Raw genomic sequence first — 17888 nt, forward strand, 5'->3', positions numbered from 1 at the left:
TCCCATAGATGCTGTCTGGCCAGAGTTCTGAGTTCTGCCAGCATTTTGTGTTTTTATTTCCAGCATCTGCAGGTTCACTCGTGTTGCCTTTAAAAGACTCGTAGCTCGCTACAGAGAGCGTTTACAAGCTGTAATACTTGCCAAAGTGGGTGTTACTAAGTACTGGCCATGCAGGGTGCCCAAACTTTTGCTTCCGGCCCTTTTCCTTTTTTGAAAATGGAAATAATAGTTATCTTGCTTAAAATATTAAAGAAATGTGTCATCTTTAACTATGCCTTGTGGAAATCAGCTAATCTTTTACTTACTTAGCTATTTACAGTTACAGAAATTTTGACCAGGGGTGCCCAAATTTTTGCGTGTGCGTGTGCGCATACATACACAGACACACACACACACGTCTCTGTGTCATCTCAAAGAGAGATTTCATTTTATATTGCTCCCTTAATTAAATGATTCTCGGTTAGAATCTCCAAAGATTCTCTTCAACAGACTAACCAACTAAATGAATCTTTACCATTACATCCTAATAAGAATGAAGAACAAAACTAATTCAAATTTAAATACAAGAGATTGTGCAGATGAAAAATACTGCTGGAATTTAGCAAGTCACAGGCAGCAACAATGGAGGGGAATAAAGAGTCGCCACTTCAGGCTGAGACCCTTCATCAGGACTGGAAAGGAAAATCGAAGACCCTCGAATAAGAAGCTGGGGGAAGGGGAAGGAGTACGGCTGACAGGTGAAACCAGACGAGGGAGACGGTGGTTCAAACTTCCAGTTTTCCATTGCAACAGCAGCACTACAGAAGTGTCAGACACCGTACAGCACTTCATGCACAAGGTAATCACTTTTATTGCATTTTCCAAACAGTGGCTATTTTTCCAAATATGGGAATAACGTAAAAGAACACTCATTATAATTTAATTGGTCTTGGCTGAAGGGTCAAGGAGAGAGATGAGATCATTTAAACAAATGGTATCCTATTTATTATCTATTTTGCAGTCCACCCAAATTTCCTCCTTGTAGGCTTCAATATACAAGTTCTAAAACCCCAGCATCTTCCCTCTCACTGCCCACCTTAGTACAGTTAACCACCCCACAAGCTGGAATGTAGTCAAGATGACAGTGCACTTGCATCAATAACATCAAATAACTGCAGCTAAGTAATAGGAAATGGACTTCATTTTAAACCACTGCAAATTATAGACACCATCAACAGATTTTGAATGCAGTTTGATTTACATGAATATTATATTCATACTGTTCCAATGAATTCAACAGATCGATGCATATTCTCTTTTTAATCCAGAACAGAAGTTGCTAATTTCAGAAAGACACCAATCAACATCAGGACTGAACCTGGCTTGCTAAACTTTTGTAGCAACAGCTTCTGCACCAAGAGCTGCTCTGTAAAATAACCTAGGCTGCCTGACCTCAGTGGTTGGCAATTACCTTTCTGCTGTTTCATGGGCTCATTCAACACCTCTAACCTTGCTTCCTCCCACCCCAGAGGATGTCACAGATCCTGAGATGTTTAGCAATATAAGTAGTCCAGATTATTTATGCTTTCTCTACCCACAATCATCATACCAACCTTTTCTAGGGCTGGAGAAATGCAGAAATGATACATGATCATACAAATGAAACACAGGGCAGAGATTCAACCAAAGAAACCAGTAAGAACTTAACAATTTAATTGATCAAATTACTTGTTAAATTTAATAATAACCACTGGGTTATTTTTATCAAGAATATTCCTGGAGGATAGAGGCCCCTTTCTTTCTCATTTTTTCTCTGCACATTGTATTGTTTTATACATTTGTGACTGTACTGCTTGATACTTCAAAGACGCTATATTACACAAATGCTTCCAAATTAACACTGCATCCAAAAATAGAAGACCCCAAATACAGATTACTTCTACACAAATATAGGTGCTATAATAGTAATTATTACTGTAAAGTGCTCAAGTGACCATTATAAAGATCAGTTAAACAAAGAAAATAAAGGACTGGCTCAAATTCATTTCAAAGTGTGAGGATTTATTTTCATTTTACTTGCCATTGGAGGGAAACTAATCCAATGTTCTATACAGAGGTTATCCTGTTAGTAATGAAAAGCAGATGTGTTACATCACAGTTCCATCTCTGAAAGTCTGAAGAAAAGCAAAATCCCAAATATCCAAGTCTGGTAGTTCATAGGTAAAATCATTTCAGATTTTAGAGTTTGCACAACATGATTTAATTCCCCTTATGAAAATTATTCTAAACTTTCATCCTCACTCATTCAAAGTCTTGATAGTTGATATAATATCACATATCATCTTTATTCAAACTTGATCCCTTGAGCCAAAGGAAGTTCCTTGCTATAGTTGATGGTGCTAAAACAATGGGGAGAAAGAAAGAGAGTTAGTTTCAGTCTATAGAATAAATGATCTGGGCTGAGAAACTGTATGAAAACAACAACTAAATTTATGATTTATGCCTTTGCTGTCTTGGGATTACTTATCAAGATCAAGACCAAAATTCTGCAGAGGCTAGGAATATGAAAACATATACAGAAAATGCTGGAAAGTTGATAACTTTTCATTATGCATGGTCATAGTTCATCAACACGTTCTTGGTCCAGATACTCTTCATTCAGTGGCTGTGGTTATAACCCCTCCTTAAAGTGTAACAGGCCACAAGTGGCAACTAGACATCAGGTGATGGAAGCAGCAGCCACATCCTCTCCTCGGATACCATTCAGGGGCAATTGAATGGATTAACATTAAAAGATTTTAAAATAATGACTTTAAAACAGGTTAAACCATTGTAAAGGCAGGTTATTAATAGAGGGAAGCAAAACCAGAAGCTAAGCTAAACCCTTTTTTTGAGGTTGATAGCTTAAGACCTGTTGCCTGTACCAGTCGGAAACACTGGTACAGTGCAGAAACACTGTTGTCCCCTCCCGTTGCAGTGAGCTCAGCTTCAATAGTTGCTAATGACGGATTTCTGTGGACCAGGACCAAGCTTGTACTTTCTTCTTCACAGATACTGCCTGACCTACTAAGCACTGTCAGCATTTTCTGTTTTTATATCAGAATCAAGATATTGCATGAAAAGTTTAACAAGTACTGGAGCCAAACATTTGTGATAACACCCTCAGAACAACTATTTGCAGAAACAGTAACTGATGAAATCGTAATTCAGAAGAAAGGAACCGTTTAACATTGGCCTCTGATTTATTATGCAGCATCTGAGAAATCTGCAACAGCTATTAGTAATTTGGTAAGTTAGAAACTCCATTTGTGCTCACAGAACACTGGTGCTATTCTGACATAACCAATTTGGAAAATTGATTTAAAAAGTGGGAAGAGTAACCAATATAATATGTAAAGAATTAGAGAGGTCAAAACACCGAACAGTACAAATTTTAACATCATGAAGAGCTCCATCCAAGTTAAGATTCTTCAGTCCTAAAGGGAAATAAATGTTCTGTAGATTAAGGACGTTTCAGAACTAACAATTTTCCTCAGATTAGTAAGATTTCCGAGTGGTTGGCTCATTGGCTTGATTTCAGCCACACCCACTCAATTTTACACACTTGATGATTGGGCAAGTTGGTGAAAAAAATTTTCTTCTGAAATTTCACAAAAAAATCCTAACCTAAAAAAAACCACCAAATCAGGAAAATTTCCTACTGTTTTGCTGACACCTACAGGTTAGGTTGGTATTTGCAAAATTCAACACGAAACATATATTGGTTTCTTTAATGCAGAAAAATGTCCAAGGCATTTCACATAGCATAATGAGAAAGAAGTGGACACCAAGTCATTTAAATTGTTATCAGGAGGGGTGAGCTAAAGCTGAAAAAAATTAGAAAATAACACAGAGAATGCTGTGAACACACAGAAGGTCATGCACATCTGTGGAATGAGACATGGAATGAGAGCTGACACTTATGGTCAAAGACACTGCCAGAACTGCAGGTTAGTCAAGACTAGATTTTAAAGATGATCTTAAAAGACAAGGGGTAAGTGTATGGAGGGTACCTTAAGAGATATTTTTTATTTATTTTATTTATCTAGAGATTCAGCACAGTAACAGGATCTTCAGGCACCACAGGCCCCTGCCAAGCACCTATCTTTGGAACGTGGGAGGAGACTCACACAGACATGGGGAGCCCATACAACCTTTGTACAGAACCCAGCTCACTTCAGTGGTGTTACTCTAATCATCCCCAGAGCATGGAGTCTAGAAGCTGAAGGAACAACCACAGTAAACAGGAGTGAGCAGGGGAGGAGTGCACACAAGCGGGGGGGAGGGGGTGGGAAGCTGCAGCTGAAAAAAAGCAGGTTTGAAAGAATCTGCAAAAAAAAACATGTTTTTCAATCAAAGTGCCCCAAGCTCCAAGGCAACGTTGTCAGTCCGTTCCACATGATATAACTGCTGTTTCACAAAATATGGGGCATTAGTGTATCCGGCATGGCACTACCTTGCTTCACCTTAGCACTTTTGGTGCTCTGGTCTCAACACTCACAGGCAGCCACTCATTTATACTTAATGAAAAGTCATCATCCTGGACCACCATCTAGTGAGCTGGGAACCTATCATGAGAGTCTCATAGTCGGGTCAGCCGAAGGGAGGGCTGCCACTCCATGCTAAAAGGAGAACTCAGGAGGGCAGCAGACAATAGTTGTTTCTTTCCTGTGTTTACAATCCACAATTCTTACAGCTTTTCTCATCACCTTCAGTCGAATGTGATGAGAAGGGTGTGTCCTTCCCCACCACTCTGCAATCCTCCTCAGCAACATGCTCAACACTGGGCCGCTTCCACCACACACAAAAGGCAGCGATGAGGGAGACGGCTGTCTCAACACACAGAAGGGCTTTCACCATGCTGATGTTGTTGCAGACCCTTCTACCCACACATCTTGTCCACCAACAGTACCATGCGTGACCTTGTCCTACCTGGCACGGCCAACTGATTGCTGGACGAGCCAAGAAGTGGTAGGGGCACGTCCAGGTCACCAGTGCTACTGTGCTGTTAAAATCTCTGCATATAAAATGGCGTGATACCCTCTCAGCACTGGCTGCTTTAGAGTCATAAAGTGATAGAGCACTACAGCAGAGAAACAGGCCCTTTGGCCCATCTGGTTTTCTCCCTAGTCCCATCACCCTGCAACCTCCATATCTCTTTCATCCACGTAGCTATCCAAACTTCTCTTAAATGTTACAACTCAACTCACACCTACCATTTCTACAAGTTGCTCATTCCACATTCGCACCACCTTTCACTCTAGAGCTACGTTCTTATTCTTGGTTTTGCCCAACATGAGGGGAGAAAAGCCTGCATGCATTCACCCTTTTTTGTTCCCCTCTGCGCACTGGGTGGCAACCTTTAGCATATGTTTGGTGTTTTTTTTTAAAAACAAGGCCAAGTTGCTAGCTTGATGCTCAACCCAGCACGGACAGACAGTGTGCAAGGAGCCTGCGGATTCGAACCCAGGACCATTCCCTTCGAAGTCTGGTATGGATGCTACTACAGTCCACACCTGCTCCTGTCCGTACCCCTCTTAATTTCACATACTGCTGTAAGATCTCCTGTCATTCCCCTGTTCTCCAGGGAATAAAGTCCTACCCTATTTACCCTATCCCTGTAAGTCCCAAGTCCCAGCAACATCCATGTAAGTTTTCTCTGCTCTCTATCAGGCTTATTGATATCTTTCCTGTAGGTAGGTGGCTGACCTGAACTGCCACATAATATTCCAAATTTGGCCTCATCATGTCTTATACAACTTACTGCGCTCATTCCAGGTACTGCATGCTGAGCTCTACACACGGGACGAGTGTACGTCAGAAAGTACAGACAATGCAGGATTATCCACCTCAGCATGTGGGAACTCACTGTGTCACATGCTCTGAACACATCAGGCCAACCTATGTCAGAGCACTTCTTGGTATATTATTTTTAAAGCACTATGAAGTAAAGGAAATAAGGAAGAACACAAAGTGCAACACATCAAAGAAATATTCTATAAGGAAGAACACACTGTTATAAAAAGATATTCTAACAGACAACGTAAGAGGGACTGCAGATGCTGCAAAATCTGAAACGATGTACACTAGATGCTGGAGGAACTCAGCTGGTCAGGCAGCATCTCAGACCGAAACATCGACTATCCATTTCCATCCAAAGCTCTGCCTGACCTGCTGAGTTCCTCCAGAATTTTGTGCATGTTGCTCGATATTCCAAATGACCTTGTATCTCAGCCTGACCTCTATTTGAATTGAACATCTGCCTATCCATCTATACCCTTCCATGGAAGTTATGGCTACACCTCATGGGCTCCCAACGATATACCAAGTTACAAGCAGGCATTTTCCCTCAGCACAATAGTACATTGGAACTGAAATGGTGTGGCTATCCAGTTCTTAGAAGCCTAGCATTATGTGGACAGTGACAAGTTCCATAGGATATCTGCTAGTTGTTTTCTTTTTTAAATTCATGATTTGACAGATTATGAAAAGATTTCCAGCTACAAATGTAGACATTAACATTCAGGACTTCAATCCTGAAACATGTTACATTTACTAAATTGAGGTCAATGATCAAATCACCCATGATCTTTCTGAATCACAGAGCATGCTCAAGTAATCCTGCTTCTCTTTCTCATGTCTGAAAATTAAACTTAAAGCTCTAGACATTTTTAATTTTTATTTAATCCATTCCTCCCATTCATATTCTAGTCATTCAGAGTGACCCAATTGTCCTTTTACCTACCAGGTAGACCTCCTCATGTAATGCTTCCATGCATCACTGCCGGATTCTCTGCCTCCACCCGTATGTTTCTCTCCACCTAAAAACATTCATGTTTCAGAATCAGCATCGGTTTAATATCCCTGGCTTGTGTCAAGATATTTGTCACCTTTGCGGAAGCAGTACGTTGCAATACATCATAGAGATAAAAAACAATGAATTGCAGTAAGTACTGTATGTGTGTATATTATACGCACACACACACACACACAGAGTAGTTAAATTAAATAAATAATGCAAATAAATTTAAAATAAATTTTAAAGAAATAGTGAGATAGTGTTCATGAGTTCAATGTCCATTTAGAAATCGGGTGTCAGAGGGAAAGATGCTGTTCCTCGGTCATTGAGTGTGTGCCTTCAGGTTTCTGTACCTCCTTCCTGATGGAAGCAAAGAGAACAGGGCACGCCCTGGCGGATCGGGGTCTTTAATGATGGATGCTGCCTTTTTGAGGCATCGCTCCTTGAAGATGTCCCGGACGCTACGGAGGCTGGTGCCCAAGATGGAGCTGACTAAACTTACAACTCTCTTAGGGTATAAAAGGGGAAAAAAAACAGGCAGCAGGGCTTTGCATCAGTAACTTCTGGAGATGTCAACAATTCAGTAACTCTCCAATATCATATCAACATGGGACTTTAATGGCACTGGACTAGCAGATGTTTTAGAATGCACAGTACTCCTACTAATACACAAATATAATTGTAATTAACAAACACAAATTGCTGGAGGAACTCAGGTGCTCAACCAGCACCAGTGGAGGGGAATGAACAATTGACCTTTCATCGGGACTAGAAAGGAAGGGGAAACGAGGTGTTGGGTGAGTGAAGGAGTACAAGCTAGCAGGTGATAGGTGAGGGGGAAGCTAGGTGGGTGGGGGTGGAGGGAATGAAGTGAGAAGCTGGAAGGGGTTAAGTGTAAGAAGTAAAGGGCTGAAGAAGAAATCTGATAAGTGAGGAGAGTGGACCGCGTGAGAACAGGAAGGAGGAGAGGCACCAAAGATAGGCAGAGGAGGAGAAAAGATGCAAGAGCAGAACCAGAAAGGGGGAAAAGAAAAAAAACAGGGAAGGGAGAGGGGAGAGAAATTACCAGAAGTTAGAGAAATCAATGTTTATGCCATCAAGTTGGAGACTACCAAGACAGAAGATGAGGTGTTGCTTCTCCAGCGTGAGAATGGCCACATCACTGCAGTAGAGCAGGTCATAAACTGTCATGTTAGAACGGGAATGGAAAGGAGAATTAAAAAGGGTGGCTACAGTAGTAGAAACACCTTTCCACTGCACCAAATTAATTTAAAAGGAGCACAGGAAATGAGGGCCCGAGCCAGTATAAAGAGCCAATTTTACCATGTATAAAGGCAACATTGGAAAAAAAAGAAATTGACAGGTCAGATGCTGAATCTTTAGGATTTACAGAAAATGAGACAGTGGATTAGCAGTTTCACTCTACATCCATTGTGAGACAGAGGCATCATCTCTAACAAGGTCGCAGTGTCACCAAATCACCACCTGATTGCTTAGATCAGGACTGTGCCAGAATCAAAGTTTAAAAACAGCTTTGGAAGCCATTTCTCAAAATCTGTAAGTGTCAGGTATAAATCCATCCACCTTTGTATCAAAGAAGATTTCCTATGATTTCCTCAGGAATTAGTGAATTTCAATGTGACCAAAATCTAAAACCAGGAAGATGCTGACTATCAAAGGATTAATTATTTAAACAAGGCCTCAAAGCATTCAATAAGTAATAACCACCTGAGAGTGGAGTGTAAAATGAGCACTATTGCTAATCTGTGACTGATTTTCCCACCTGACTCTGCATGCAGAGTGAAGAACAGTGAGCCATTCTATTAAGAAAGGACAGAATAAAGCAGAAGATCTCAGTCATTTAGAATTCATTATTATAAAATGTAAAGGCAAGAGTTAAAAATTATGCAAAGGATAAATCAAGAAAACCTGCCTTTGTTTATGTGTACATTGTTGAATGCGATTTTTAAAATTAAGGTAACTTAAATTTGATTTCATTTCTGTACAATTATTTGCCGTCAAATTGTGAAAAGCCATGCGATGCAATTGCCACATATGTAGGAAATCATCTGGTTTAATATCACGTTAAGAGTAACAAGGAATCATTGTTCAGCAAGGCACAGGATATTTTGAAACAAATTAATTGGACCAGAGACTTGTTTCCATAGTCTTGTACATTCTGCATTTTCTTACTAAACCATTCAATTCAGATGTGTTTTTTCTGCCATGAATACTTCAATGACAAAGTATAATTCTGTGTCTGACTGATCCGCTCATTATTAATCTTGCAACACACTTCCCATCACAGTGCATTAAAAATTTACGAGTAAAACAATTTTGAAACTGTAAATTAAGAAAGTTCCTGTTACAAATGTAATTTTAAAATTACCAAAGGCTCCTCCGATTTCGGCACCACTGGTTGGAATGTTGATGTTCACAACTCCGCAATCTGAACCTTTGGGTCTGAGCAGAAGAGGTAAAAAAACATTATCAGAAATGGGAAACAAATAATAAGTAAAAACTTTATCACAGAGATTATTTGTAAAAAGTATCTACTTTTCACTGTACTTTCTACACTGAGTTGAATCTCTAGAGTTATTGAATACAACATCAGAGCAAATGCAAAACAAAATAATCAAGGTTTGAAAGAAAATCTGAAAAGAAAAAACTAAAATCATGTAACAAGAAGTCAACTAAAGCAAAAAGGTACTGAATGGCCTGAAGGGTTTCCACCTTTTCATTTCACAACATTGCAGCAACAGATGTAAAAACAGCAAAAAAAAACAGATTACACTCTAATCCTTTATGTTCTTCATGGGGGAGGGGTTGTTAAAATAAGTAATCAGTATTGGGTGAAGGTATTAGTATGTGCCTTTTTATTGTATGCTTAAAGAACTACTGAGTTAGCGCAGTGTTTCTGAGTTTGGAAGTAAATCACTGCAAATTATTTGTGCAAAAATAAATTTAAAGAGCTTACCCCAGCCAACGGAACATTCGACCTACATCCTTGGTGAAGATGCTACTGGAAAGACCCTGTTTGACCTCGTTGTTCCATGTAAATGCTTCTTTCTCAGACTGAAAGATAAAAGAAAGAAAAATAAATCATGACATTATTGTTGGAATTAGGTACTATAAGATAACCCTGTTTTTGCATACACTATAATAAGTAAGCTTAATTATGTTCATTTGTAAAAACTGTAACTAACGGTGACTCAGTATTTTATTCAAATAGAGCCATATGATTACATGCAAATAAATTAGAACTTTCAAGAGTTCAATGCTCCATTTTACCGCATTTTAAAATGCTCTCTTTGCAATAATGAACACACTTTACCTTAAATTTGAGAACATACAAAATGGGTGCAAATGTCTCAGTATGAACAATTGCTGCATCGTGGGGCAGTCCAGTTACAATGGTTGGTTCTACATAGTTTCCTGGACGATCAATGGCCTATCACAAAACAACAAAATCAATATTAGTACACATAGTTTGCCTCTGCTAAAACAGACGGCAAAATGCAAAGAAAACATATTCCTCTCCTTGGCTTCTCCTGCAGAAGGAGTTTGCCAATGCAGTCCAAGTCAATTGGACAATGTTTTAACAAACTGAGTGATTGGCATACTGTCCTCCTGAAGCAGCAATATGGAATTTGAATTTAGTTACAGGATAAGACAGCCCAGTTAATAAGAAACAGCACAAAGGCAGTGTGCTTATAATTGAACACACTGAACAATGAGTGAAAACCAATACTCCTCTTACTGTCAGATTACCTGTCTGACTTCGACTATACATTCTTCAGTTGAATAATTTGAAGACCTGTCAAAATTCTTCATTCCTCACAAAGCATGCTCATTACTTCCTCCCCAGAACTGCTCATTTCTGCTTTTACTTCACTCTCTTGGATGCCAAAATCCTTCATCAGCAGCCAATTATCCCTAAGCTCCTCTTCCTCAGTTCACATGGTAAACTACTTGCTCAAATCACAGCTACCGTAATGTCCGTGTCAAACACACAATGCTGAATTAAACTAAATCTCTTCTGCCTGCACGTGATCCTTAACTCTCTTTTCCCTGCATATTAATGTGTCGAACAGCCTCTTTAAAGCCCACATATCTGCTCCAACCAAACCTTGGGCAGCCTGTTCCAATCACCTGTCACTCTGAGTAAAAGAATCCACCCTGCGTATCTCTTTAAAACTTTTCCCCTCTCGCATTAAATACTCGTTTTCTAGTAGCAAACGCCTTACCTTTCCACCGTAAACTACCTTGCCACCTTGCTGTTTGGCCTGATCCACTGCATTCTTGTACATATCCACTGCTTGCTTAGTGTGAAGGGGGCCATACAAGGTATTAGCTAAAAGGGGAGAAAAGCATAATATTTACTCAACTTGGGAAGAAAGTAGTCTAAAGTGCAGAACACATCTTGTTATAGCACTATCTCATTTTTCAACAGATAACTATCATCAATCAATAATTACTTTGCTGCATATGGTGCTATAATTATTTTAAAAACCTGAGATATAAAATAAACATCTTTGTAATATCTGCATACTTATCTCCCCTTAATTTTGTTCCTGAACACAAGTGATCTTAGCTTACCTGGTATGTGTTTCAACTAATGTTAATGCTGGGTGCGTATGAAGTGCCCTATCCTGTAAATCTGGGCAATCAGTTGGTGCTCTCTTAAGCTCTATGTAGTTATAGATTGTTGAGGTCTGGGATCAGATTCTACAGTGTCAGAGTTGGCATGCTTCCATATTGGACAAAAGCTGAGAGATAGAAAATGTGACAAAAAAATGGCAGCTGGCACACATTTACAGCACCTATTATTACCACTGATAAGCTCCACCTGCTCCTGCTTTTGACTAGGACACAAGAGGTGATAAGAGTACTGACAGCCACTCAACGGTGGCAGAGGCAGCCAAGGAGGTAGGGAGCTGTGTGGCCAAGGATAGGAAGCAGGAAAGTACGAGCAACAAGAAACAGTTTGTCAGGGGCAAGGCAAGTGAGCTGGCAGTTTACTGTGACTGGCTGATTCACATCACCTCTGACGGGAAGACCAAACGGCAGTAATTACAGGCTTATCTTTCAAATAGTTATGAAAGCAAGAGTTAACATTTCAGTATCTAATCTTAACAAAATTTTATTACTTTTACAACAATTAGAAACAGTCCTGACAGGAGGTAAGTAGAAGAATTTTAAAAGAAACTAATATATTGCCAATGACCTTAATCACAGATGGCCAGAAGAATTTAAATAATTTTAGTAACTATTTGTTGTAGAGAGTGGAGCCTTTCCTCCAGGCTCATGTAAGTGTCTGCTAAATTCTGAACATGGTAGCTATCTGCCTGCAATGGAGATTCTGGTTTGTAAGTTTCTTGCATGGTAGGCTTGGTTTCATTGCTTCATTTTTAAAGCTAGTGATTCAGTGCATTCCCCGAGCAGCTTGACCAGAGACACAGAACAAAGAACATCTCAGCACAGAATGGGTCCTTTGGCCCACGTCGCTGTGCTAACCAGTTAGCCTGTTCTTGAGATCAATCTAACCCTTCCTTCCTACACAGCCCGTAACTTCCCATTTTTTTTTCATCCATGGGCGTATCTCAGAGTCTCTTAAATCTATCAGCCTCTACCACCGCCCCCAACAATGCATTCCAGGCTCCTACATTTAAACCATTACCCCTAAACATTTCGCCACTCAACTCAAACAGATGTCCTCTGGTATCAGCTTTTGCCACCCTGCTGTTCACTCCACGTCTCCTATCATCTTCTGCATCTCTATCAAGTCTCCTCAAGAGCCTGAGCTCGTTTTACCTTTCCTCATAAAACATGTTCTCAATTTCAGACAAATCATAGTTATAAAGTTAGTACTACAACAAATTATTGGTCACGATGGCTTTCAATCTGAGCAACAAAATTCCTTTAAACTTACGGTCCAATGGGTCTCCAATTCGGATCTGTTTATAAGCTTTGGTAAGTCTTTCCACCACCTCGTCGTGAACACTTTCATGTAAAAACTAGAAGAAAAAATCCCAAAAAGGTAAAGGAGGGTTTACTTCAGAATCATTATCAGGTCTAATATCACCGGCATATGTCATGAAGTTTGATAACTTTACAGCAGTATTACAAAGCAATACATGATAAATATAGAGAAAAAAAACTTTTAAATTACATTAATTATAAACACCTCTTTTAAATAGTGAAGCTAAAATAAGTAGTGCAAAAAACAGAAATATAAAGAAGTAGTGAGGTAGTGTTCATGCACTTCAGTGTTCATTTAGAAGTTGGATGGCAGAGGGGAAGAAGCTGTTCCTTTATCACTGAGTGTGCCTTCAGGCTTCTGTACCTCCTTCCTGACAGTAACAATGAGAAGAGGGTATGTCCTGGGTGGTGGGGGCCCTTAATGATGCACGTTGCCTTCCTAAGGCACCACTCCCTAAAGGTGTCCAGGATACTACAGAGGCTAGTACCCATGATGGGGCTGACTAGTTTTACAAGTTTCTGCAACTTACTTCGATCTTGTGCAGTACAGCCCCCACCCCTATACCAGACGTTGATGCAGCCAGTTAGACTGCACTCCACTGTTACTAACTTGCAATAGTTAAACTTAAACTTGAGCCAATTGGCACTGTCATCCCTGTCAAACTACATTAAAAACGACTGATGGTTTGGTCCAGAAAATATTTACTACGAAACATGTACCAACTGCGGTGTAACAACTCACCAGACGTCTGGTTGTTGTGCACCTCTGCCCTGCAGTTCCCACAGCAGCAAACAGAACAGATGGAATCACCATATTTAGATCAGCATCATCAAACACTGCCAGGAAAGAGACAATAACCAGTCAAATCCCATAAAAAAATACAATCAGAGAACAAACATCGCCAAAGTAATCAGGAACCAACACATTCTGATGCACGTCAAAGTTTTCCAGCGGATATTTGGTCTCCAGACAATGCGCCTGAAGACTAACTTGATAACCTAAAGCAGGGGTTCCCAACCTGGGGCCTCCAGACCCCTCGGTGGGGTCCACAGCATAACAAAGATTAGGAAGCCCTGTCCTAAAGGATGACCCATGAACATATTTGAACTCAGATGCTTTAATGCTGAGACCTACAGAGAATTAAACAAACGTTTTAAATCATGCATTTAGGAATAAAACTATTTAGAAAAACAATAAATTACAACACCAACTGCACAATCTTGCTTTCATTTCAATATTTAAATAATTAGTGTATATTTCTCTTCCGTGTGCAATATTCGTTTTACAGTTAACATCATATTTGGGTTTCTTATGATGATGAATTATTATGAAGTTGTTTAGCCAATTGCATACATATTCTCTGAATTATCAAACTTCGCAGACAATCACAATTGCACTTAAAAATACAAGGTGAAATATTCTCCTAGAGTATGTTAACTGGCTCTTCCTATTTAAAATACTGGCTATAATTAAACAGAAAGCTGAGAACATTAAACCACACCTATCTAGAGTTCAGAATTACAACCCACATGTGACATTTGGTCATTTTTGTGTAATGTTTTGTAATGCTTCTTTCTATTTATAAAAGCTTGCACAATATCTAATAGATCCAAACTTTGTGTGCTGTTCACATTCTGGAAGAAATTTTAAAAATTGTGGACTATTGAAAATGTAATAAATTGCATTCATTTCCAACAAAGTGGGAGATACAGAATTTATTGAATTATTCTCATCAGCATTTCCGAAACAGAACAAATTGACAAAAGCTTCAATTCCAATTTCAATTTGGAAGTCTTGCAATTCATTATCGTGACCAGAAGGTGGCACACAGGCTCTTTGAAATGCTTCATCTCCCAAAAAAAATCAGAATTCCTTTTACACCACCAAGAGATAGAGCAGCAGTGGAAACAAAGTTGTATAGAATTCCTAAGGTATTATGCATCTCAAAATAATCTACATGATGATCAAGTATTAGAGCCCTAAAGTCAGATTAATACCGCACAAGCCCTTTGGCCCACTGGCTCATGCCAACAAAGCCAGTCCCATTTGCCTCTGTTTAGCCTTCATCTTTTACTTGTTTATTACTGTAACAGCTTCAATCAGCTCCTCTAGTAGCTTGTTCCTTTAATGCAAACCTTCTGTATGAAGAAGTTGCCCTCGACGTTATTCAAGTTAGTTATTCATTTAGAGATGCTCCACTACAACAGGCCCTTCTGGCTCATCGAGCCAACACCACCCAATTACACCCCGTGACCAACTAACCAACCAACTTGCACGTCTTTGGAGTGTGCGGGAAAACCGGAGCGCCTGGAGAAAACTCACACAGTCATGAGGAGAACGTACAAACTCCTTGGAGACAGTGACAGAATTGAACGTGGCTCACCGGCATTGTAAAGCAATGATATACTACTGTACCGTGCCACAGAATGCAGAGTTAGCGCATTCTTAAACGATAGTTACTACTTTCATATAGGGAAATCCTAAAGCGAATTTGCTTAAATAAGGTCAAGAATGATCAAGGTAACGATAGTCTTAGTTAAGGAGTACCTATTGTTTATAAACCGAGAGATAATGCTCCAGCTCCCATTCAAATGAGTACAATGAGATGATATACATCCACCTGGGAGAGCACACACAACTTTGCTGTAATAAACTGTACAAAAGATGGTAATTCTGACAATTAGGCAACTACCTTTCCAATATGACACTAGACATTTAAATAAAATGTAGGGGCTCGCCCAACCCAGCAGTTGATCTTTCAACTGTGTGGCAGATAGAGACATTCTTTTCCAAATTGCTGGTACATAATTAAATAAAACTGTCCATACATATTAAACATTCTATATTTAATTAGAGCAATTGAGGCTTTTTCAGCCTCAGGTTGGCTAAGACTAGAACTAGAAGTCATAGTTTTAGGGTGTATGGTAAAATACTTGACGGGAATCTGAGAAGGAAGTTCTTCACTCAGAGGGTAGTGTCGGTGTGGATCGAGCTGCCAGTAAAAGTGGTAACATTTAAGAGAAGTTTGGATAAGCACATGGATGAGAGTGGTTTAGAGAACCAGATTCATTCTCACTGACATGTCACCTAATTAGTTGGTAACAGTAGAGTGCAAGGTACAAAACATTGCTATGATGTGATAAAAATAAAATAAATAGTGCAAAAGAAGAATATTGTGGGTGCTAATGGAGGGAATAGGCAGATCGGGTCAGCATGGACTAGGTGGGCTGAAGGGCCTATTTCTGTACGGTAGCACTCATGACCATGACTCCAAGTCACTTGAGTTATCTGGTACAAACTGGAAGGTGAGCAGGGCATTAAGGTTAGGTGTAATGACGGCCTTGACAAGCAAAGTTGCTGCTGAACATGCCTGGTTGTCGGTTCAAGTTAGAGAGCTGCATGCCGAATAGCTCTGATATCTCCCTCGTGAGCGGAGGCTCTTCAGGTCAACTATTCTCAATGAAGACTCATGGAGAGTCTGACTTTCTGCACAACCACACTTTGTCTCTTCCCTCTTGTCCCTGCTACTGCTCCCTTTTATTCCCCCGTCATGGGCCCAGAGTCACCCTGCCAGATCTCCCACAGCTGTAGTAAAAACGTCTGGCAGGCAGACAACAGCATCACAAGTACCCTTTCCCAAAGTTATAATTAACTTCTTGTAAGTTAGATTAAAGTCCAAAAAAGTTAACAAGCAAACTAAAAGGCCAACCTGGCAATGAATCTTCAGTGAGCACATGATCCTTGTTAACAGAGTGTTTGAAGGACTATCTGATGATACAGTAACCAACATTAATTCCACGTTTGAGAGTCATATAGAAAAGACACAGGCACTTCATCCCCACGTCCAGGCCAACCATCAAGTCCACATCTATACTAATTCCATTTACCAGCAATTCGACCATCACCTACTTTGCCCTGGCAATTCAAGTACCTCACTTCGCTGCTTCTTAAATCTCGTGAAACCATCTCCTTGCAAGCACTTTCAACGAAAATTGCCTCACCAGGCATATGCCTCTCACAATGTTATACACCTCTTCTGGTTTCTGCACTTAGCCTCTGCTCTTCCGAGGGAAACAAATGCAGCCTATCCCAGTCTCTCCTCACAACTGAAACATTCCAACCCGGGCAACGTCTCTTCATTCACCCCCTTCTTTAAGGATGGTTTCATTCTCAGCATTATGGATTCACAATTAATCTTTCCTTTGACAGTCTGACAATGGTCTAGCAAACAGAGGAACTGGAAATAATAAAAAAAATAGTGGATTCCAGTTAATTGGGACACAGTGGGCCTAGTACATTTTGGCCAAATTAAGCAGCTGCCCAATTAGCTGAAGTTTAATGGAAGTAAATAAAAAGGCATAAAGAGACAAACTACCATTTAGTTGAATAACAATTTAAATTACATGCAAAACAAATTATAACATTAGCAATACTACTATAAAATTGTGTATTAGTTCATAATAATTACAGACAGAGGAATGCATTCCAGTGTTCCAAAGGACATAAGCCTAGCCAAATTCATCCAGGAAATTGCTCGGCAACATTCTCCTGTCCCAATTAAGCAGCAACAAGTCCCAAATACACAAAGGGAAACTTTGCTCTTTAAGAGTTGTCCCAAATAAGCAGCTGTCCCAATTAACCAGAATCCACTGAATTTCCAACATGACTTTGTGACTTTGGACTAAACTATTACAAATCACCAAATACTTCAATACTTTACCAATGATAGCATTATTGCCCCCAAGCTCCAGAAGCTTACGCCCTGAAAGGGAAAGAATAAAATACAATTATTTTTTCACAAAACTGTTAAATCATGAACTAAAATTGCCAGCTTCAAATAAAAAAATACAGGCTTCCTTAGGGCTGCTGTCAAAATCTCTTACCAAATCGTTCTTGAACTACTAAGGACACTTGTTTTCCAACATTTGTGCTTCCAGTAAAGGACAGAAGGTCTACTCGCTCATCTTTACTCATTGCAGTACTGAAAGTAATAAGAGAAATTTAGAACGTCAATCACCTTCCAGAATACTCAGTTATGAACTCATGAACAGTTTACCTAGTTGGCACCTGGCAAGTTTAATTAATTCA

The 17888-nt window shown here is 39.7% G+C and overlaps 1 protein-coding gene across 1 annotated transcript in view; it reads right to left on the reverse strand.

The window, feature by feature from the left end:
- Window positions 1-2019: 2019 nt before the first annotated feature.
- Window positions 2020-17888, reverse strand: part of aldh7a1 (aldehyde dehydrogenase 7 family, member A1) — a 51047-nt gene continuing 35178 nt past the window's right edge. Inside the window, exons 9-18 of the mRNA XM_059969687.1 lie at window positions 17684-17781; window positions 17521-17562; window positions 13542-13636; window positions 12750-12834; window positions 11065-11171; window positions 10152-10268; window positions 9795-9892; window positions 9207-9280; window positions 6764-6839; window positions 2020-2378 (exon numbers count right to left, since the gene is read on the reverse strand). Coding sequence (XP_059825670.1) covers window positions 2324-2378; window positions 6764-6839; window positions 9207-9280; window positions 9795-9892; window positions 10152-10268; window positions 11065-11171; window positions 12750-12834; window positions 13542-13636; window positions 17521-17562; window positions 17684-17781 — 847 coding nt within the window. The 3' untranslated portion in view covers window positions 2020-2323. The remainder of the gene's footprint in view (window positions 2379-6763; window positions 6840-9206; window positions 9281-9794; window positions 9893-10151; window positions 10269-11064; window positions 11172-12749; window positions 12835-13541; window positions 13637-17520; window positions 17563-17683; window positions 17782-17888) is intronic.

This window comes from Hypanus sabinus, chromosome 5 (assembly GCF_030144855.1).
Source record: "Hypanus sabinus isolate sHypSab1 chromosome 5, sHypSab1.hap1, whole genome shotgun sequence".
Classification (NCBI taxonomy): domain Eukaryota; kingdom Metazoa; phylum Chordata; class Chondrichthyes; order Myliobatiformes; family Dasyatidae; genus Hypanus; species Hypanus sabinus.